The sequence below is a fragment of the Pipra filicauda genome, unplaced genomic scaffold (genome assembly GCF_003945595.2).
Source record: "Pipra filicauda isolate LSUMZ 115617 unplaced genomic scaffold, ASM394559v2 scaffold132_size2486313_pilon, whole genome shotgun sequence".
In the NCBI taxonomy this organism is placed as follows: Eukaryota; Metazoa; Chordata; class Aves; order Passeriformes; family Pipridae; genus Pipra; species Pipra filicauda.
In genome coordinates, this window is record NW_024103796.1 from 1,537,172 (window position 1) to 1,561,675 (window position 24,504).

At 38.4% G+C, this 24,504-nt stretch overlaps 1 protein-coding gene across 4 annotated transcripts in view; it reads left to right on the top strand.

Annotated features, from left to right (window-relative positions):
• The window catches only part of TMCC3 (transmembrane and coiled-coil domain family 3), a 133,449-nt gene that overhangs the window by 102,782 nt on the left and 6,163 nt on the right, over positions 1-24,504 (top strand). For 3 of the 4 annotated variants that reach the window (XM_027732213.2, XM_039378228.1, XM_027732212.2), the window contains exons 2-3: positions 19,444-20,342; positions 21,804-21,939. In XM_027732213.2, coding sequence (XP_027588014.1) covers positions 19,444-20,342; positions 21,804-21,939 — 1,035 coding nt within the window. Of the gene's footprint in view, positions 1-19,443; positions 20,343-21,803; positions 21,940-23,115; positions 23,491-24,504 lie in introns of those variants that run through there. The other variant, XM_039378229.1, reaches the window with a different exon arrangement.

A 24,504-nucleotide genomic window follows, 5' to 3' on the forward strand; every position in this document is an offset into this window, starting at 1 on the left:
AAAGCTTGTGCTTGGATAGGGAGATTATTTTCTTCAAATTTCCCAATGTGAATGGATACCAGTATGATTTACAGAAGTTGTACCACTAGTGACAGATTACATGCTTCTGTTATGAAGTTAGATCCTACCTTCAAGACCTCTTGGCTCAGAGATGAATAAAATCTAAACTGAATCAAGATATTTTGAGACTAGGTATATCCTGCAGAAGTTCTGGATGAGAGGAATGTATGCACCTATTACAAGGTATGTCAATAGAAAAGTGGTAGGGAAGTAGTAACAAAGAAACTGAGAACTGAAGAGTTCGCAAAAAAGTACACAGAGATAGAGGAAGGGGGGAAAGGAGGAAGGGGGAAAGCCTGGGCTCATCTGAAATTCACATGAGCTTCTGCTCACATGAATAGAACTCATGAGTTTGTGCTTAGCCAGTAAACTGTGATTTGAAGCAAAGTCCTTGTATGCAACGTCCTCCCATCCTTCAGGAAGGACCAAAACAGGTTCTGCAATGTCCTCACTGATCCTAAAACTTAGAAAAATTGCAGGCCTTCCTGCTTCACTCAGAATAGTGACTGGTTCAGCATTCACCTGTCAAAGTGGCTACTGTCATCACTCATGGATGCCAGGCATGTCATTGACAAGATAAAGTGAAGACTTAAGAGCCTAGGTTAGGATTTGCAGGTAGCAGAATCACCATGTGCAAGGTGTCAGATGCCTGTGGTATCAGACTGAGGGTGAAATTTCACCTGAAGTAGCTGCAGGAGCTATGGGGCATCTAAATGTAAGCACAGATCAAGTGTCAGTGGTTGTCAGAGATATACTTTGGGTTTTTTTGGCCTAAGTTCTGAATGTTTCAACACTGAAAGCAGTTGTGGCAGTTGCTCTTTTGTGAGCAGGTGATCACAAAATCTTCATCTTACGAATTTGTGCTGAGCAGGTTCAGGGGGCAACACTGACCAAAAAGGAAATAAATAAATCATGTCTTAATACTTAGAGCTCTTTATTGTTACTTCAAACCAGTGTTATGATTAGATTTTGTTATTTTCATCTCTGGCTTGTATTGCCTACCAGTGTGTCTTATGTGCTTAGGGCATAGGGAGAGAGGCAAATTCCTGTGGAACAGATCATTGAGTACATCTGGCATGACTATCTCAATGCAGGCTTTGAGATACAGTTTGTCACTGGGGCTTCTCTTGCAACCAGTGGAGTTTTTCTAGGATTTGCCTCTTTGCAGATCAGAAGTACAGCTCAAATCATTATGGCAGGTTGTGCCAGAGACAGGTATCTAGAACTACTGACTATAACTTTTTTAAATTCTGCTTGTAACAATGAGAACTCTTCAAAGGGTGATCAGAGACTCATAATACCCCAACTCTGAAAATGTTACTCCAAAAATATTTTGACCTTGCTAGATTTGCTTACTGTAAGAGATACTGGCAGGCTGCCAAGTCTGTTGGGTGTGATTTTATGTACATTCACGTGTAGCAGTCTCTTAGAAGACCAGTCTGTTAGTGCATCTGCTGAATCCCTTAGATTGTCTTTGTACAGTGGAAGATTTTGTCTGACAGCGAGATAACTGCTTGTAGTTGTGTCCCAGCATTCTAAGCTATAACAAAATTTCCCTGATTGGATTAAAATTTACGCAGTGCCTACAGGGTTGTTGCTGTGTGCAATGAAACTATATCTTCTGAAACAATGCTCTTTCCAGTAAGTATTTCCAGGAAGATTCTTTTCCTTTCCCTACAGATAACAGTAAAACTTGAGGGAACTTCTGATCAGTTCTGACACAAGTTTCATACATTAGATAATCAAATATCACAGTATTGTGATATTTTAAACACAGTAAGAACTTTCCTTATCTGTAACCTTATGTGACCAGAAGCCATCTAGAGAACTCGAAAAGCAGTGTTAAAATGGTATAACTTTTTTATTACACCACATCATAAGTGTCTTCAGTTATTTACACGTTGCTAACAGCCAACCCTAGCTCTGCATATTAAACAAGAATGCATTCACAGCACTGTGCCTGTATTGTGAAGTCAATACCAGAAACTAACTAAACATCACCTTTATCACACTGAGTAAAACAACTCTTCAGTAAAGAGCGCAATAAATGACATGTCGTTGGTTTTGCTAGTCTATTTTTAGTCTATTTTACCAGTCTGTTTTTAACTGCTTGTAGTAGTATTTTTAACTTTTCAATGTACTTAAGAGTTGTCACATGGATATAATACACTATAGTGGTCCTAATACCTGTGGCTAAGCATCTGAAAATATTTGAACATATATCTGCTTTTATTTCAATAAATCTTTAGCTTTCAGCTACCATACAGCCCTAACAGGCTTTTTCAGTATCTTTTATTATATAGCTTTCAGGCTATGTGACTATTGTCTAAATAGTGTTAAATTATGCGGAGGAACACAACACCTGGTGCATTTATTTCTGTAATGACCTTTATTTTTATAACACTCTTGTTAAAGCAGTAAATGAAAAAGAAAGATAATGAAAAGCAAGTAAAAAGCCTACAGGTTAACAGGGAGGAATAATTAAGTACATCATTTTAAACCATGAAGTTAAAATGATGCAGTGTTGCCTGGTTAGTACCAGAAGCATATGTAAGGACAGACTTTTGAAATCTGAATTTGGAGAGCAGATCAGTCAAAGAAGTGACTTGTCATTTGCTGTTTCCATTGGGGGAGGAGGTCGGAGTTGCTTGCCAGTCATGTTTGCATGGAAGGCTTTTTCCTGTGCAAATCACTGCAACTCATTAAAGTTTCCCAGAGCATTTACTGAATGTGTGCCAATCTAAAGACTTCCTCTCTAGCTGAAATAGAATAGAATAGAAGACATTTAGGCCATTTTGAGTTGCTGAAATGTTAGGTAATCTTGTTTTTAGTTTCCTACCTGCTTTTTTTTCCCCCCTCAAACTTTTGTTTTATTATAAGAAGTGTTAAGTCTACAGGAGCTGATTTTTAAAATAAATTTCTGTCCAAATGTAATGCAAGTAGTAAGTACTTTTCTCAGCATTGAAAAATAGTTGATTCTCTGGAACCAAAATCTGAACTGCAGCTAGGTGGTATGTGTTATGCTCCTGTGTACAGAAGGTGACACCTCCAACTTGTTTCTTACACTTACTTACCTGCAGGCAGACTGCTTTGATTGTAATATATATACCAGGAACATAAGCTGAAGTAGCTTTCTTTGCAGCTTGCATTATAATGTCTGGGACAACCCTCTATTTCTCTGAACTCAAAGTTATGTCAGGAAGAGCTTCTTGACACAGCAATAAGACAAATTGTTCTGAGAAGGGGCTCTTTGAAATCTAACATTACCACTCTCCGTGTGGCTCCTGAATTTTTGGCCTTGGCCATAGTTGAGAAACTTGGATATATGTTGTGGAATTTTCAGTAAGGTAATGGGTAAAAGCATTCCTTAGAAACAATAGAATTGAAGTCAAGCCTTCATGGTTGAGCAAAGAGCAATAGCTGAAGGAAGAGCAGGGCTTGCTTGAGAAACTGTTGGCACTATTGCCTTGGGAAAGAGCTGTGGAGCGATTTATGTATTTCGCAAATGTGTCAAGTTACTGACTACAGAAAGTGAGAGTATTTGTCAGTCTTCTTCTCTAGGAAGAGTATCTGGAAAATGATTTTTCAACATATAACACGGTATAGAATATTAACTCACTATGTGGAAAGTGTAATTAGGCTGGCATCATTTGGCTAATCTCACAGAAGGCTTTTTTTTGGAGGATTTAGCAGTGGATATAGATCTTCCTGTATACATCTGCTTGTTGAGGTCTCTGCAAACCTGGTTTATCAATGTTGGTTTATTCAGGTTAAAATTACTCTAAGCACGTGACCGAGAGAGATAAAGGGAAAAGATATTTAGACAGTTTTCTAATGCCTTGATCAAAATGAGTACTGTATTTTGGGTTTTGTTTTGCTTTTCCACTTTCATACATATGAGGTCTCTTGTGTTTAGTGTTAGGTTGTTTACTACAGCATTCTGGAGCCTGTATCCAGGCACAGCTCCCTGCTCAGGTACAGAGCTCTGGCTCAGTGCAGAGCCAGTAACCATGGTTGGTCTCCAAGGACAGCACAACTCTTATCTGCTTCCTTTCCCACTGAACTCCACTTTGTTCCTTTTTATCTGTGCTGTTGCTATGACTGAGTATGGTAATATGTTTATAAATCTTTTACACTAAAGCCAACCACGTGATAAAGCATATCCTCTTGACTGTCTGAATAGAAACCTAAGGGGGGGGGGGGAAATAATTAATTTAGAAAGTTTAAAGAAGAGGGAAGCAGGCAGGCAGGCTAGGAGCAGAATACTGATTGCAGCTTCATGCTGGGCTAATCAAATCATATTGGTGAATAGGCTGATAACATCACCACAACTCTAAAAATAGAAAAACCTAATAAGAGTTTAATATGTAGGAACTAGCATTAAGAGAATTGGCCACTAGCATTTATGTTTGTGCTTTTGAGAAACCCTGTACCTTTAGCTTGAATGTAAACTCAACACATGCCATTTTCTGTTGATAATTTTTTTAGAACACTCTAAATTAAGATTACAAGGTGCTTTAAAAACACCATCAGGTTTATCGCCATATATTATATTATGAGATATAATATAGGGTAATAAAATTATATAGGGAGCTTCTGTATCCTGCTTTAAATTGTACTGTTGTGCTGTAATGGCCAAAGAATGTAGGGAACACACTTACTTAAGTTGGGCCTTTACTTCATACAAACATGTTATAAGGAGACAAGAACAACTCTCTGATCCATCCCAGTGGCTTGATAGAGGCTCTCCCAATTCTCTGTGGTTAGGTAAGGGAAGCAGTGACTTTCAATAAGCTGAAAAATAACTCTTAAGAATGCTCCGAAACATCTTCTATTGTTTTCGTACAGTTGGCACAGAAGTCGATTGGTGAAGTTTGTGGGAATTGTAAGTCATGGACTGTGAGTGTATGACAACCTGACCAAGCAGAAAAGTGATAGCCTGTGCTCCTCTTTCAGAAGTGCTGTCCTGGTCTGGCTAATGTGGATTATGGCTGTATGAGAATCTGAAATACCTATGTGCTTAATGAAGTTTCTGTTAGACATAATATGAATAACTTCTATTACAATGTCTGCTTAGACCATATAGGTCATAACTTTATGTTTCTTCACAACACATGAAGCTTGCCAGCAATGCTGAAAGAGATTCTTGGGTAAAACAGAGTTCTATATTAATACCCAACTTGAAAATTTTGGAGTTTATCATATGTATTTATGTCAGTTGACTTACCCATCACTTTGGATTTAATAATGGATGCTACTTAAGATGTAGCAAAATCTATTCTATCTTAAGGGTGTATATTATTAATTAAGCAATATTATCAGTTGCTAGGTCAAGTATTCATTCAAATTTAAATGTATGGATTTCATAAAATCATGTGCTTTGGAGTTCACAGTATCTGGAATAAACATTTTTTTGTTTGTGTGATGTAATATTTAAAAATTATTTTAAAAGAAAATTTGTTCTGGGATAGTTTTACCGGTCTTATAGAAGGAGATTAAGCAACATTAATGCACAGATTGGCAGTTTCTCTAAATCTTGGCAAGTACCCTACAGGTAAGAAATATCCAAGATAAAAAACATGCTGAAACTGATTTAAGATTAAAAGATGCAGTTGGTAGTATTAGATGAGCAAAAGCAACAAGAGAAGAAGAAAGATACAAGAAAGAAAAGTGTACAAAGTTGGAGTATGAATAAGCACATAACCATCACCAGTCCTGGCTCACCAGGGAGGTCCCAGGTGATTGGAAGCTGGCTAATGTGACTCCCATCCACAAGAAGGGCGGGAAGGAGGACTCGGGAGACTACAGGCCTGTCAGCCTGACCTCTGTGCCAAGCAAGGTTATGGAAGAGATCATCCTAAGTGCAATCACACAGCACCTACAGGATGGACAGGGGATCAGACCCAGCCAGCACAGGTTTAGGAGGGGCAGGTCCTGTCAGACCAACTTGATCTCCTTTTATGACCAGGTGACCCACCTGGTGGATGAGGGGAAGGCTGTGGATGTGTCTATCTGGACTTCAGCAAAGCCTTTGACACCATCTCCCATAGCATACTCCTGGAAAAGCTGGCAGCCCACGGCTTGGACAGGGGCACTCTGTGCTGGGTCAGGAACTGGCTGGAGGGCTGAGCCCAGAGAGTGGTGGTGAACAGTGCTGCATCCAGTTGGTGGCTGGTCACTAGTGGTGTCTCCCAGGGATCAGTGTTGGGCCCAGTTCTGTTTAATATCTTTATTGATGATCTGGATGAGGGGATCAAGTGTACCATTAATAAATTTGTAGATGACACCAAGTTGGGGGGGAGTGTCAGTGTACTGGAGAGTAGGAGGACTCTGTAGATGGACCCAGACAGGCTGGATAAATGGACTGAATCCAATGGTATGGTGTTTAACAAGGCCAAGTGCCGGGTCCTGCACTTTGTTCACAACAACCCCCTGCAGCACTACAGGCTGGGGACAGAGTGGCTGGAGAGCAGCCAGGCAGAAAGGGACCTGGGAGTTTGGATTGACAGGAAGCTGAACATGAGCCAGCAGCGTGCCCAGGTGGCCAAGAAGGCCAATGGCATCCTGGCCTGGATCAAGAACACTGTGCCTAGCAGGATATGGGAAGTGATTCTTCCCCTGTACTCACCACTGGTGAGGCCACACCTGGAGTACTGTGTCCAGTTCTGGGCCCCTCAGTTCAGGAAGGATATTGAGGTGCTGGAGCAGGTCCAGAGAAGAGCAACGAGGCTGGTGAAGGGACTTGAGCACGAGTCCTATGAGGAGAGGCTGAGGGAGCTGGGGTTGTTCAGCCTGGAGAAGAGGAGGCTCAGGGGAGACTTCATCACTCTCTACAACTCCCTGACAGGAGGTTGTAGCCAGGTGGGGGTTGGTCTCTTCTCCCAGGCAAGAGGGCGTGGTCTTAAACTGTGCCAGGGGAGGTTTAGGTTAGACGTTAGAAAGAAATTCTTTACAGAGTGGTCAGACATTGGGATGGGCTGCCCAGGGAGGTGGTGGAGTCACTGTCCCTGGAGGTATTTAAGAAGAGACTGCATGTGGCACTTAGTGCCATGGTCTAGTTGACAGAGTGGTGTTGGGTCATGGGTTGGACTCGATGATCTCAGAGGTCTTTTCCAACCTGGTTGATTCTGTGATTCTATCAGCGTAAATATTATTTCTCTAGCAAGCTATACTTGTTTTTATTTATGTAAAATTGAATGAACTACAATATTCTAATGACAATATTAAGGTTTCCACCTCCAAAAAATCTCAGTTTGAATAACCAGTGGTTCTCAATGAGATGAACTGACAAATTTTGTCTTTAGAATCTAACTTGTGTCATCTGACCATGTAAACGTTTTGCTCAAGTAAACCACTCTGAACTTTAATCATATGTCAACAAATATTATTTGAAGAATAATTTTATAATTTCCTGAGAGGCATTATCCCTGTGAAACATTGTTAGTATTGCCCTATTCAATTAAATAAATAATCCCTTTGACACCATCACATCCTTTGAAGTGCTAGGACAAAACATCCTAATTATTCTTAATGATGCTGAGATCCAAATTAAATTGTGACTCTAAAAAAAAACCATTATAAAGACTTTAATCCTCCTATCTTTGTAGGCAGAGCTTTAACAAAACCAAAAAATGTGAAAGGCCTTGAGTATGAAGGGCATGGGTCTAAAACACTTAACCAAAGGAAAGAAAATGTGGTAAAAGCAATATAGGCTGCAAAGCCATCTTTGCTTGCCACTTCCTAATGTGACTCTTACTGTTGCTGGTGCATTACTGGTGTTGCCTTTTTAGCCCTACTGTCTCCTGTGATAGTTCTTGACCATATCTGTGCTGCATTGAATGCAATTTTGTATAAATATATTAGTGAAGCAAATAAGTTGCATAAATTTGGTCTATAATATTTTATCTATCCTCTCAGTTACAATAGCTTAGATAAGCGGGTTTAATTTCACTGCATTAAATTACTTTTATATTAGCAACATGGTTTTAGCAGATTAAGAAAGATCAAGTTAAACACAGCTTTTTCCTGCTGAATCTAATCTCTTCTAAGCAATTTAATGTGCTGTGCAACTGTACAGTTTCTGAGCACTTTCTGGTAGTCTGCTAAACAAAGTCACTACTGTTTCTTGCCTGTGAGTCTCATCTTGCAGTCCTGCATTTGAGAATGGGTTTTGTGTTGAATAGCAGAGAGAGAGGAGTGGGGTTTTGTTTGGTTGGTTTTGGTCTATTTATTTAGTTTATAAGCACTAAATTTGTGAGTAACTTTTATGGATAATACAGATTCTCCTATGTATTTATACTGCATGAAGAGATGTTCACCACATGTGCCCTGTAGTTGAAGTAGAAGGCAGTGAGCTTTGTAATGAGCTTTTAGTATCAGCAGGAGTTCCTTTCACAGGAGTTCATATTACCCTTGACATTTTAGTTCTGGCCAAACAGAAATAATGTATTTTCAGTTTGCAAATGTCTCTGAGGGGAAAAGTCTGCTTTCTCTTGCTAGTACTATCCTGGCAATACATAATGGTTACTACTCAAGCATCTTCAAAATGACATTAGAGGATTTGTACCATACTGTAAAAATTTAGTGAATCCTCATTAAAGGCAGTTGTTTAAAAACAGTTTATTTCTTTATCTGTTAAACTTAAAGAAATTGTAATTTAACACTTTTGTTACAAGTATACTACAAGACAGAAGTATAATTTAACCTAGTTTATCTTCCAAAATAATCTGAATTGCTTTCTCTAAATACTTTAGTTTAATAAATTTCACTAATTGGGGAAGGGTGTTCTTAGAATAGAAATAGTTTTAAGACTAGATAAAAATTTTCCTGTAGGGTTTTGTTACTCTCTAATTGGATGAATCTCTGATTTTCTTTTCAGTTAGACAAGCCTTTTGCATTTTGAGTTTTTAATTAATTGATGTTATTTTATTGACTTGTGGAAATTACCTACAACAGAGTTTCTTTTATGGTTGAGATATTTGTGTAATGTGTATTAGTGTTTGAAGTGTATGATGTATACAAAAATTTGAAAGAAAAAGGCAAAAATGGAGTAAAAATGGAATATAAAGATGACTCATGACTAAATAAAGATAGTGGGTTATTTCAGTTCAATCAAATTGATACAACAGTCTTAGCTGAACTTGGTTCAGAGAGAATAGACTGGCAAAAAAGTTTCTTTTTTTTTTTTTTAAACAAACCTACAGTCTCGTATAGAAATGATTCATGCCAATACAAACTCATAAACATTTTAAACATTATTTGAGAAACTATTCAAGATCGTGTGCCACACACAAAATATTTCTGGAGAGCTCACAAAGCATTAGCTGGAATAGTACCCACTCTGATGTGTTGCTATTATGTGCACATGGAGCTCTTCAGAAAGGAGGATGCAGGGAGATCTGCTTGTAGAGGTGCACTCATCTTCAAAATGTGTTCTATTGTGTCTTTTTACTGGAAAAGTTATCTTTTTTTTTTTTTTTTTGGTGAATTCATATTTAGTTGTAACTATTTGAATTCATTGTTAGGGTGTAATCTTAAAATACCACGCCAAGAGCAGGTTCTCCAGAAGGTGCACATCAGTTGAAACACTGTATGTATATGAGATTTTCTGTAGATTAGTACTTACTCAAAATAACAATAATTTTATGTATATTTTAAAAAATATTTTTGAAAGCATATCTTTATATGTGTCTATTTATATAAATAACAAGATATTAAACATACAAGTAATATTTGAAGACTTCCTCCAAAATAAGGAGAACTGTAGATCAGTTCATAAATGGAAAGCATCACCTGTGACCCAGTTCAGTAGCATAGACACAGCAGCAGAAAACCTTTTTGCTTTTCAAAACAATGTTATTTATATTAACCTGGGCGACAACATTTCATTTTCTTCCAGGAGAAAGATATACAGGGATGCTGCCTGAGCAGGAAACTGTGATTGTATTGCCTAATGCTTTATATTGCCCCTTCAATAAAAAGAAAGGAAAATATTTTTGCTATTTTAAAAATAAATTTAAGTAAGACAATGCTGTAAAGTTCGGTTGGTGTGATCTTCGGGAGGTGGAGGATTAAATCCATTGAATCTGCAGAGAATTTTGGTACTTAATGCACTGCAGTTATGTTTTCTCCAGAGTTAATTCAGAGCAGTGTTAATCATTTATGTATATTGGCTTAAAATACCATTATTGCAGCAGTGGTTTTGAGTGACAAATGACCTGTATAATAATGCATCTATGTAATTCAAGTTTTAATTGTCTGTGCTGGTTTAAAGGTAAACCAGTAGGGGAAAATGAACTCAACCCAAAAGAGAGATTATAAGTCAGAATAACAATTTAATAAAATAATACAATAAGTATGATTATACAGACAAACAATTGGTTTTAACCCACAAAACTCAAATGTATAACCCAGCACCCAGAGGCATGAACAGAGTGGTGTTCGTTGGGCCCCCTGAGTCCAAAAGTAAGGGAGAGGGGAAAACCTGTTGGTGAGAGTGCTGTTGCAGTCTGGTCAAAAGTGGTGATTGCAGTCCGGTCAAGGGTGGTGGTTGCAGTCTGGTTGAGAGCAGTGATCTGCAGTCTTCCTCTGGATCCCATGAGTGGTTAAAAAAGTCCCAAGACTCCAAGATTATATATCCTCCAGTTCAGGCAGGAATGCTCAGTACCTCCCTCAGGGCAGGGGGTTCCTTAATGGGTGTGAGGACAAAAGCAACCTCCTATCTCACAGGCCTCTTAACAGGCCTTAGTTTATAGCCTGAGGAGTCAGGTTCTATGTGCAGATGGTGTAAATGGTTCATTGATAACAGTTTGTGGGAAATGGCATGGAAGGCTATAGAATACACAGTTTTGGGTTACACCCATCCAGTGATGAACTGGGCCCAGCTGTTCTAACTAGGACATTGTCCTTATTTTGCCCAATGAAATAAGGGGGTTTTATAATAAAAGCAATTTAAAACATTTTTTTTAAAAAGTAGGCTTTAAAATAAAACCTTTATCTCTCCTTTCTTTCTTTTCTGGGCTTCTCTTATTTTCCTTTTTATTGGTTTCTTTCGGTTTGTGTAGATCATGAAGTATGGCCGAAGGTTTTGATTTTCAGTGGCTCAATCTTCATTCAGTTCTCTGCCTTTGGGCTTTTTGTCGTATTAGGTACAAATACAAATCTTGGATATCAGATGTGGAGCAAAAAACATACTCATATGTGTAATGTGGCAAATAGTGAAAGTGTACTTGTGTATATAAATAAAGGTTTAATAAAGTAAAGTTGCCTTGTTAAGAGATATACTAGTTATTGTGGAGAGGTAAATAAGTTCCTTAGTCATGAAATGTAGTGAAGTAGGACCTATCCTTTGATTAGACCTTCATATAAAAAAACGAACTGCAAGTCCTGCATAAAGGCAGAACTGCTGATGTAACAGGCATGTATTTTTTAGATTTTACTTTATCAGCCCAGTGTGGAGAGAAGCAAGGAGGAAAAGGAAGAAGCAAGCAGGCTTCTTTAAATAAGCGACTCAGTTCATGTACAGGACGAGATGTGATTGTTTATATGGTCAGGATGTGCCACTGCAGCATTAACGCAAATGAAAAGATCTTATGCGTGATGGAGCTATTGTTCTCTTGTTTATAAACAGAAGTTTTGCAGTGGTTTAAACAAACGAAATCCCCAAGTCTTGAGTCTTTTGCCTATGATGGCCAGTCTATCTGGATTTAGAGTGTTTTATCTCCGAATGGTAGTACTTTCAAAATTCCCTGCTACTGTAAAGTCTTAATGTTCCTGTTACAAAATAGGTTTTATTGAAGTGTTGCCAGCTCAAAGCAGTAAAAAATCATGAATTAGACTAAAATCAGCACTGGGCTGTGGGGTTGATTTTTGTAGGTCTGTAAATTATGTATTTAAAATTTCCTTAAATTGTCTCTATTTTGGGGCAAGAAGGACTTCATTGGTTGTTGACTATTAAATAAGATGAGGCAGTTATTTCTCTGTAACTGAGGGCAAGAAACTTAGTACTATTCCCTGGAAGTCTCTTGTATGATTGTACAGTTCCAGGAGCTGAGATTTCAGGAAATGCTTAGACAATCTGAATAACAGTGGAATTAAGAGTTGACTGTGAAACAGAAAGAACCAGGTGGAGGGAGCAGGTGACTTGTTGTAACTTTATCAATGTGGAATAGTTTGTGATGAGAAGGTAGACAGTGCAGTGATGTGAAGGAAAACACACTCTAAATCACAAGTGGTGGGAAATCAGAAGCATATTCTGTAACTGAGAAGTGATTAGTCATAGCAGGGATGTTGCTGGCTTTTTATCAATTTCTCATTCATGGAAAAGGATTTAATAATTGAAAAGCTATAGCAGCTGGCTTTTCACAGAATATTTCATGGTACTCTGGAAAATTTCATTCTTGCCATCTATTTGAATATTTTATAAAAAGAAAGCTTATTACTGAATGGGAGGGGAAGAAAATCCATAAAAGCTGGGAAGGGGGAAGGGAGAGCACTTATTAGAAACACTAAAAGTGAGTTGAACGATTGATCTAGAAGAAGAGATACAGAATGTCTTGCACCACTCTTCAAAAGTGTTTCACCCTCACACTGTTTCATTGTGGTTGTACTTTAGGGGATTTGTGTCGGGTGAAAGACTCTCTCCTTCAGTGGGAGTAGGAGTGCAGGCTTGCAGGGTTCTCATAAGCACTGCTCGATGGAAGCACCCATTTAGCACCTGAGGCTCCCAACTATTTCCTTATATTACTATGGAAACCTGACACAGAAGGAACATACACATGGAAGTGACATTTATTTTGCTTTGAGTTAGAAGAGGGTATTTTATTGACTCATTTTTAATTAATGGTGCTTGTCTAAAGAGCAGGACTGATGTAAAGCAGAATAGTTAATCAAGGGGTATGGAATCTACCTCTTACCCACTTAAGGAATTTAAGTTTAGTAAATCTGATTATTAGTTCATTGCTGTATTGGACAGTGATTTTTTAATTTTTTTTTTCACATGACCGCCGGACAGTCAATGGAAAGTAACTTGCTTACTTTTGTAGGGGCCTGTTGTTTTCAATTTTCAGTGTCTAGGCACAGCAATTGTTTGTTTTGGAACTGGTTTTTCCTTATGTCAGTTTTATGCTGCCAAACAGTTTGGAACAGGACTAAAAGTTGAGAGTGTGAGTGGTGACACTATCACCAACTTTCCAGTGGATGTTGTTGGGTTTTGAAAGAACTGGTGTTAGCAATGAAGTAGAAAACTGCCTCTTCCCCCCATTGTTCTCCCTTTGGTTTAATCTGAAATAGTACCATATCTAAATACTTATTTACACACAAGCCATGACCTAGATAATTTAACCTTCGTTCAGTCCTTTAATTGGAAATTAGAGAAAAGGTTATTTCTGGGATACTTACAGCTTTAACTATTTACTTTAGCAGTCTGGGGAGGTTTTTGATAGTGATAGAGGAATTGTTGATGATAAAAGAATCACCTTCTGTGTTATTTGACTCCATCAGCATTTGCCTGGTGGTCTCAGACAAGTCACCCTGGATCTCCCATTTCCCCAGTAAAAAGCAGAAACAGGATTTTCTGTCTTTCTCTATTTCTATACTCTCAAACCTCTGCTTGATTATTAGCATGATGTTCTGAGTGTAGGTACTTCTAGATATTACTATAAAGCAGCTCTTTAAAAAAACATGAGCAGAAGCTGTTTTGCTGTAACATACTGTACAGAAACATTGGGGGCTGATTTTATGTAACTTAAAATCTTTAAGACTTCCATGAAGGACTCCTCTCCTATGGATTTTAGAAGGAACAGTGAACTTGAAAGATATGGTAACAATCTCTCCCAAAATACATTTCTGCTTTGGAATATGCTGAAGAAGTATTAAAACCTCCTCTGCATGCTCTTTTACCCATTGGAACCCCTGACATATGCATATTTCTTGACAAAAAGAGAATTGCTCCTGATTATTTTTCTTACTATTGCTAAATTCTAAAAGCTTTAAATCCTATTTTGTATGGAATTCTTTTTCTAAGCATTCATCAGATACCCCTCCAAAACTCTTTCAAAATAGACTTAAATAATAATAAGTTTTTGTTTAGCTTGCACAGCTATGTCTGGTGATAGTAATGAGATTGTTTGGAGAAAGAAGAAGACAGAACCACTTGTAAACTGAGCCTATTTAAATGCTTAGATCACTTTTTGTCTTCCTGGTTTGCTTCCTTTAGTGAGACAACCCAAAGGTGTTTGCTTTCTGAAACCTGGTGCATATATGCAGTCAATGACTCTGTGTTGCAAATGCTTTTTTTCTCTGTTATTTTTTTCATTTGCTTTTTAAAAGAGTGTAAAAGAAATCTATGAAATAAACAGTAGAGTTCAGTTTGATACCTAAACACAGGTGGCTTATCTCTCAACTGTTAGTGGAGAGCCATTGACACAGTCAGTAGAATACAGGAGGTGATTCATCTGAGCAGCCATGAGATATGGGCTGCACGAGGGTGGACTGCATGCTCTCTATGCTCTATTCACTATGGATTTTTTTCTCCCAAATGGATCCCACCTGGAATCTTTGGGGAAGAAGTAACCTTCTAGGTCTGCTTTGTATTTTCCAACCAGAGGATATAATGGCCAATTTGCACAGGCTGTTAAGCATGATATTCTCACCAGTTCAGCAGATCCTGCCAATGTGAAATCCCTTTCCAACACTCTTGCTTGTGGCATTGGGGCACACGGGTCCTTTCATGCTCTGGGCTCATTGTTAGCAGGGCCTGCAAGTCTGACCTTTGTCTGCTTTTGCAGACGGTTAAGTGAGAAAATGTTGATCATTATGATGCCAATGTAATCCATATCCTTGCTTCTGTGACTGGGTTTTCAGATCACAATTGTGCTCTGAATGCTTCTCTATGAATGACAGGCTGCCTTTTACCCAGCCCTCCACTTACCATTTAAGACAGAGAGTAAACCCACCAAGTCATGCGGCATGAAGGGTTTTTAGCAGTGCCCCGTGTTCATTTCACCAGGCAGTTATTCTGCTATCCCTTTTGAAGCTCTGGACTTTGGCTTGGAATGGGTTTCATGAACAGCATGGCCATGCAGCCAGGGATCTGCTTGACTTGGAAAAAGGGGGATTGGGGCGTTACCACTGAGAGTTACCTATCTAGTCATTTGTGGAACCTGGCTCTGATGCAGGCAGGGATCCTGAATTACTTTACTCCTAAATCACTGTTCATAAAAGCTAGTATTTCAGCAGCACAAACATTACTATTACTTCTCAACTGAGTTGTAGCAAAGTACATATGTGAACTGCCCCATAAAGTGCAGTGGTCTCTCTCCAAGCTAGTATCTCCATGCTAGTATCAGCTATGGCTATCCCAGTACCAAATGCAAATTGTTTTTTCCTAAAAGACAGATCCCAGACATGTTTCTGGTATTTTCTCAGACTGTGGGCTAGTGCTATCCTCCTGGTGGTACCACTTGTCTCAGGACTGCTGCCTTTCATCTGTTGCTAATCCCCAGCTCTCTAGTAATTCTTTTCATAGGAGAGATGTATGATGATTCTTTCTTCTTTAAGTGCGTCTCACTTCTGAAAAGATGGCTGGTCCATTTTAATTGTTGGGGCTGCTACCATATGTATGTATTTTTTTCTCTTGGCAACCACAATGAAAATCTTAAAAAATAAAAATAAGAAAATCAATGTCTCAACAACATTTTTATTATCGAGGGCTTTGTGGCCCTGTCAGACACTGGTGACCCAGGAGTCAGAAAAAGAACAGTGACGTGGATGGCATTCATCATTTCTTCCCATAGCACAGCTGGAAGAGTGCTCACACAGTTTGAGGGAGGTGTGCATTCAATCTCCTGCATGTGGGAGGATTTCAGTCCACATCACAGGAGAGTGCACCAGTCCCTGCAGGGATAAGGAAGCATCTCGGACTCCTACTGACAGTCTTCTGCTCAGTATAAAGAACTAGGCAGGATACAGCAGGAAATGCAAGCTAATTCTCATGTCAAGACGAGACTGTTGCAGCAAGAAGAATTTGGGGTAGGATTTGAAGATGGAAATCTGATGTCTTGGGATGGCATTAGAGTTGAGCTATAAAGCAATCAGAAATGGGTCTTTGCAAGACTGTTCTACCTCATCAAGGTAGAAGAAAGGTGACAGGCCACTTGTCTAGAGATATCTGAGTCCTCCAGTGTCTGCTTGCTACTGATTTAAGATGACCGAACCAAACAAACTTAAAAAAACCCCTAAATCCCACAAAACCCAACCAACTAACTAGCCCCCCCCAAAAAAAAAACCCAGCAACTCACACCACACCACACCCCCACCTCCAACAAAAAGGTATATTATGTCAACAGAGAATTTCAAGAGTCTCTGTTTCTTGTCCCAGCTTTGCAACATGATGGCAAGAGGACACCTGCCTTTTTGTTCAAATACAATCAGACAGAGAAATGTATTGGATATAATTCTTCTGTACCCTTGGTGATCTCTCAATCAAATAAGTAAAAAACCCTACTGCTAACCGTGTTTTGCGAATTTAAACACTATTATTTTCTAAAGTTTATTGAATTTGAACTGACTTTATGATTGGTTTTACTCATGTCAGGAGCAGATTTTCCACATGCTAACTGGTTTCCTCGTTTCCAAAAGCAAGGCAGCTTTTAGCAGATGTATTCCCTCAATGCTATTGTTCTTTTTATCTCTATTGCTGTTTTGGCCTTGGAGTTTCAGGAAGGCACAGAAGGCTGACCAATAGAGACTCCAGTGAGAGAGAGGACATAAGGGAGAAGGGATCTGATTTGGGCTTGTATCCAAATATTACAATACATATTTAGACTATTTTGTACTAAGGAAGTAAACACTTACTGCTGTATAAAGGTTAGAGATAGACCCACCCATTCTTGGAAGTACGTACAGCTTGTCCTGAGTGACATCAGTGATGGATCTTTCTTGTGTGTATATACAATGCGGTGATTTATTACAGTATAATCTTTTGCCAAAGATTATTAAAAAATGTCTTAGGTTGTTTCAGTAAGCTGTTGTTTTATACTGAGCTGTTTGTCCATACTGAATTTGTCTAGATCCCGTAAGTTCATTTACATAAATATCTGCAATATAGGGTACAGATCTGGTATCTAAACTTTTCAGCTATTTGCCTTGATTGCTTTTCTTTGCTGTCTGAGCCTTTGGAAAGTTACAAGTATCCAATATCAAACTATTTTTGCTTATATTAAAGGCAATTTTACGTTCCACAACAGTATTATGAGTGTTATTATGTTAAAAAGTGACACGTGGTTTTTGCAGTCTTTATATTAGATATCACACTGAATATAGAATGACATCTGTGTCATATCTGTGCAAATACTAAAATACTAAGATCTCACCAATAAAGTAGATTTTCTGCAACACACATGTGATTAGTGATACTAAATAATATAAAAATTTTATTTAAAAATTTATTTTTACTTTTTTTTAATAACTAAACTGATAAAGTGCAAATCTGTTAGGCTACAGCACTGGTTTACTTCTTGGAATAGAGTCTGAATCTTAAAGGTCATCATTAACTAATATTCTCCAGAAGAAATTGTCAGTTCCACAACTCTTTCAGTTTGCATTTTTCATGTGTCTATTTTTTTTTAAATATTGGTGAATCTGAACTTTTATGTTACCTGGTTTATACCCTGAGCGGTGCAGTAGCAAAAGAAAAAGCAGGAAAAAGCTCCACTGTAATCCTTGGTAATCTATAAGGAAAAGAATATAAAGTAGGAGTAGAGATGGTCTTGTCTCTGCAATGGTCTGGTGCAGATCCAGATTTATAGCTGTATTACCCCCTCTGTGTTTGTTCCCCATCATGGTAGACACGGAGCAAGACTTGTTCTCCTGATCAATCTCTGCACGATGCATGTTATTAACAATAGGACACCTTATCTGGTTACTGAACTTGTATTTTAAGGACAAAACAAGAAACCTTGAGAGAATTTCCAGGAGAGCCGCCCAAACTTTTCAAGGATAGAATAAACCTTAAACCAATACTTAATGATGGTCTTATGGTTTTTTTTAATTAAGAAAAAGATCGAATGATGATCACTGGACATGTACACGTGGGTCTGGCTTCATGATCTTCAGTATTATAGATAATAATAAACACTGTAATTGGAAATCAAACTTTTAACATAGTATCTCAGGCATTTTGAAGCAAAGAGTAGCTAAAGTGTTTCACAAATGCATGTTTAAAAGATACTTTAATAAAGCTTCTGCCTTGTCTCTGCAATGGACTTACCTGAGCAATCGTATTGGTTCCCTCTGGTGTTAAAGCTCTGAAAACCCGTTATGGCTGGAGCATTTGTTAAGCAGTCTCTACAGATGTGGTATTGTGGCAGCTTTCATGAAATGCACCTTCTGTGTCACAGAGGCTAAACCAAGACGATAATAGGGATGAAGCTATTTTGGTTAGATCATTCTTATGTCGTGCCTCTTCCATGACTTTGACTCTGTGTAAGGAAACGCTTTTTGTGTTTTGTATCAGACTGTCTTGCCTTTCTGTTAAGAAAGATGAATCATCTGTTGCGTTTGTGTTGTAAACGAGTTGCTTAATTGTTTTTGCTGTGCTTCCAGAGAGCTTTGTTAGGGTGTATGGATCCTATATGTGACTGAATGCAGTTTTCCTTCCTGAGTTTCTTTCTGTAAATCCCACTCAGTGAATTTGCTATTAAGATAGACTTAGCCACAGCAGATCAAGTTGTTGAGCATCTTCATCAAGCATGGAAAGCCAGACACAGGCCAATTCTTTCTCCATGCTCTCTGCTTTAAAAACTAGCAGCTGCTTCCAACTTGAAGCATACACTAAATTTCCAAGAGCTTTCAGCTAGTTATGAAAAAACTTTGAATTGTGGGAGGAATTTGAATGGGACATATCAAAAAAGGCATTTAACCCAGGAAAATATGCTGAACAGGATAGAGCTGTTGTAGAGGGGAAAAATCTGCTTACATCTCCATTGGTGTTTGACCATTTCTAAGAGAAAAAACAGAGTGATTATCAGTCATGATCTCTTTGAAACTCTTAAAAATAAACAATATATTTAAGAACCTTTTCTAACTAGGTGTTATTCTCATTTTCTGGAAAACCGTGAATGATTCTGAAAAGCTGCAAACTTGAATAATTTTCTCTCTAATTCATCTTGCTTCTATTTTAAGAGAAACAAGCACTTCCTTGGGCTGCTTATTAACCTATGGAAGTCAAGAAAAATGCTGCTTAATTTCAAGAAAAGTGTATTCTCTTTTGCTACTGTAAACTACTTTATATTGTGTACTTGGTATAATTACATACAGAAAAGGAAATTGGAAGTTTGATTTAAAAAAATAGAATTCAAATTCCATTTATCTCTTTTCTCTCAGGTGGAAAGACATGACATGAATACCCTGAGTTTACCGCTTAACATTCGCCGTGGAGGTTCTGATACCAACCTGAACTTTGATGTACCAGATGGGGTCCTAGAGTTTCACAAAGTCAAACTCAGTGCAGATAGCTTGAAACAGAAAATTCTCAAGGTTACAGAGCAAATCAAGGTTGAACAAACAGCTCGAGATGGAAACGTGGCTGAGTATTTGAAACTGGTAAACAGTGCAGACAAGCAACAGGCCGGGCGCATTAAACAGGTCTTTGAGAAAAAGAATCAGAAATCTGCTCACTCCATTGCCCAGCTGCAGAAGAAATTGGAACAGTATCACAAAAAGCTCAAGGATATTGAACAAAATGGATCTTCCAAAGCTACCAAGGATACTTCCAAAGATAACTTGAAAGATATTCAACATGGAAAGTCTCGTACCACTGGGCATGGAACAGAGAGCGGCAAGTCGGGTGTGCCAGGTGTATCTTTGACACCACCTGTCTTTGTTTTCAGCAAGTCTAGAGAGTTTGCCAACCTGATCCGAAACAAATTTGGTAGTGCAGACAACATCGCTCATCTCAAAAATACCCTGGATGAATTTCGGCCAGAAACGAGTTCCAGAACATATGGGGGCAGTGCCACCATTGTTGCCAAACCAAAATATGTTAGTGATGATGAATGCTCAAGTGGGACCTCTGGATCAGCAGATAGTAATGGGAATACTTCTTTTAGTCCTGCTGTGGCAAGTACCCTGGACAGCCAAGGAAAGCTTTCCATGATTTTGGAGGAACTAAGGGAAATCAAGGAGACTCAGTCCCAATTAGCTGATGATATTGAGAATTTAAAAACACAATTTAAAAGAGACTATGGCTTTATTTCTCAGATGTTACAAGAGGAAAGATTTAGGTATTTTTATTTAACTGTTCTCTTGAAATTACTTCTGAACCGGTATAGGAGCTATTTGGAAAGGGAGGGGGGGGAAAGGGAAATATTTCAGAAGCAAGAGGAAAAAATAATTCCAGTCAATATCTGGTACCAACATGTTCCACTCCTTCCAGTGACTAAAACATTAGTATTTCCTATCAAATTATGTAATAGTCCTTTGCTTTTTGTCAAAGGAAAACTCTGTCCTCTGTCATACTGTGAATTATGTGAGTACTGGAGACAGGAGTATTCACTGCCAATTGTTTTGTAACCAGTGGAATGATTCTCATCTGTTGTGACTCAAAAAAGCTAATCAGTCTATGGTATAGCAGAACTGACTTACAGCTGATAAGTATACCCTTGATTCCTGAGTACCTTGTCCAAATACTTCTCACACACATTGCTATCTTGTGGATGCAATGTCACCTTGTAGCCTGGTGTAATAAACAGCTGTGAGATGTAATTTTAAGTACTCTAGCACAACTTCCTTTTGCATTTGTTACTTGGCAATTAATTACTTTATCATCTGCTCTGAGAAGATATGTTCTACAGAGGACTTACACCTGCTGTACCTATATCCCATTTGTCATATCACTTGTGACAGTCGATTCTTGAAGTCTTTACTATGCTAGTGGGGAAAAACTCAGTATAAAATGCAATGTTTAATGTTTCCCTTGTTTACAGTTCTTGAAATACAAGGAAAGGCTTGATATCACATGATAACATAGGGGAGGAAAGAACAATACAAATGGCCTACTGAACTCAGGACTTGGTTTGAGGGGAAGACAGTGGCCTTTTCTGACAGCTCACTGCCATTAAGATCTCAAGCCTCCTACCACCCATTTCCGCAGTGTGACAATTTTGCCTCCATCATTTTTGTGCTGACTGCAGTGTTTGCCTGTTTGTGTGTTAAATCAAATGACAAACTCACCAAAAAAATTTCTAGTTTCCTGATGATTTAGTTGAACTGGTTTGCTGTGCAGAGGCATGCCAGAACAGGCTGTACACAAATGGCAGGACCTTGCAGTTGTGTTTGAGAGAGAACATACTTTTCTTGTTGTTACTGGTTAGCTAGCTAGCTAGCTCAAACTTACTTATGAAACCATATCTTCTTGTCTAAATGAAGAGTGAAAAACAGAAAAATGTGAGTTGGAGATCCTTAGGCAGTGTTTATAGTTCATGTAATTTTCCAATGATGTACAGATATTTGCTTCTTAACACCCACTGCCAGCAAGGAACACTGAAAAAAGACTTTCAGCTTGCTGAATAAATGCTTATGGAGAGTTTGCAAAGTTTTTACTGATTTCCTTTATGTGCTTTGTAATGCCAGTCCTATGAATTCATAGTACACTGAAAAACTATCTTTTAAAATGTGTAATTGTGTTCATGATTTAGCATTTCTTGAATAGAAGGCACTAAATTTAGACCTCTTTTCCTAATAAGATACGAAAGATTGGAGGACCAGTTAAATGACCTCACTGATCTTCATCAACATGAGACAGCAAACTTGAAACAGGAGCTAGCCAGCATAGAGGAGAAAGTGGCATATCAGGCATATGAGCGATCACGAGATGTTCAGGTATGTTTTTCCTTACCATAGACTTCTAATATTTGGTGGAAATCTTGTACCATGGAACACTCACATCTTTCTACATCTTTGTAAATAAGGAGTCTGGGGAAAGATTTAAGCCCGTGTTTTGTCTGTTTTAAAGTGAAACCCCAGCATATTAAATCAATGTGAGTCTTCATTTGTTTCACTGGATTCAGAATTTTTTCTACTGGAATTGATGATGTAGGCTGGGCAGACTTGTGGTTGAAGAATGGTCTGTTTTAATTTCTTGCACTAGAGGAGGAAGGAATTAAGTCTCCTCGTATTGTGTAAAATGCCACCTTTGACAATGTCCTAACACAAACTTCTTGTTCACTTTCTCCAGTAAGTAGTCTCATCACTGGCAAGGTTTATTATAAATTGAGCTTCAGGTAAAAAGTAAGAGAGCTAATTGATAAACAGACTTGTAGATTTGCCAGTTATAATTTAAGAGTTTTAAGCCATGGTCACAACAACCTCTATGATTAAAACTGTAGAATGTGTTCACCTTAATGATCAGTTGTAGTTATGTCTGGCTTCAATCAAAAGCCAGTAATAATGTCTACAAGTGTGTCCTGATGGCATGTAGCTACATACTTGAATATTTATATACAATATAGTCACTTATATAATGCATAATATTTCTACTTAAAGCCTGAGCAAGTGGTGAAAAATGGTGAAAACGTTGTTATGCTTTACCTATTTGTGAACAAATGAGGAATGCTCAAAGACTGTCTTCATATTGCCTCAGATGGTAAAAGAAGCTAAAACCTGTCCTGTAACATACCCCTGTGCTCACATTTCTAAACATAGAGCCTGCAGGCAGGAGGATGATCACAGTTTCCTAACTGGTGTGAGAGTCAGGAAGCTCCTGGGAACAGAATGGGAAAGGATGTACTAAATCTAAGTGCATCATAGGTTCCTTTGTAGGTTTAAAGAAGAGAGAGATCTGATAGATTTAAAGAAAAGAGAACTCCTTTCTGTGAAGGTATCTTGAGGATGTAAAAACATGAGACCTGAGCTGTCCAGCAGAAGGGCTATGAGCTAATCGCTAACTTGTTAGCAGAATCCTGGCGGGGGGGGGGTTGGGGGGGGGGATGTCAGAGACTTTTAAAACTAATCGAAGTGCTACATTGATACAACCTTGTTTCTTTTATCTCTATACAGCTGGGCCTGTTTAAACCTGCCTCTTTGGGGGGGTTGGCAGATAAGCTAAAATAGAGAGAAGGCATTTAAGCTCTGGATATTTTGAGTAACAACTTAACTCTGTCGCTAAAGGATGTGCAGATCGTTTCTAAAGACATGCTCAGCCTCTCAATGCAGAGCTGCAGGTACCAGACTTTTGCAGCTAGACTTTCTCTAAAGCAGCACAAGATTTGAGAATAACTTACAGTCAGAGTGGAATAAGTACCAGGAAAGGTCTTTAGTGTGTAGTGGAGAGCATGCATGAACCATAAGGGACTTTGTGCCACCCATTAAGAATTGTCTTTTCTATCTATCTATCTATCTATCTATCTATCTATCTATCTATCTATCATCTATCTATCTATCTATCTATCTATCTATCTATCTATCTATCTATCTATCAACTAATTCCTAGAACAGTGAAAGAAACCAGTTTTGTGTAACAGCTTACTGTGTGATCAGGTGAATGCCCCTGCCAGTGCAAGGAAAATGTTTGGAGTTTGAGAGTGGGGAAGGAAGTAGGGATGCTGGAACATCAGCTTTCCCTTTTACACAGCAGTAAAAGGTTATGTCACATTGATCAATCTCATTAACTTATAACCTTCCACCATGTTACCACTATTGGTGCCCAAATCCCAACTCCAGCAAGAAGTGCATTTTGGCAAATAAGTGAAGCAGTTGGAAATTTTTCTATGTTTCACTTTGGGAGGGCTTAAGTGTGGGGTTAGTGCCTTAGAAAGCATTTTACTCAAAGATCACTTTTAGTCCATCCTCAAGAAGAAGAGAAAGGTCTGCTCCCTTTGGAACAAATTGTAAAGAGGAATAGATCATATGAAAGAGAATCCCATAAAAGCACCACCGCAGGTTTCTCCACTGTCTCCCCTGCCCGCTTGGGGAGGGGATCAATCATCATCATGGATCAATGAGCCTTCACACTGATAGAGGGAGAAGGCCAGATCTTACAGAGGACTCAAGCCCACATTGTGCAACAGGTGGCTTTGAGAGAAAAAAAATGTAGACCATAGAGGTTATGTAAAACAAATACTACATGTTGCAAAGTAGATTTAATTAGTATTGCAGCAAGCCCACCCTAATGTTTTCTATAGTATATAGAAAGAAACTAATTTTGTTGCTGTTCTAACGCAGTGATAGTTGCTATGGCAACAGCTTTCTCAGTACTTTATCTCATCAGTATATACAGCAAACATCTGTCATGAACATTAGAGTTATGATGCTTTTTCTCAAGCATGAAAAAAGTAAAAACTACATTATGGCCAGTGTTGTTAGACTTGATTATGCCTGAGCAGGCAGTGATACATTCATGTAGATATACATGTGCACTTTTTTTAAGAAGTTTGTGGTTCACTGAAA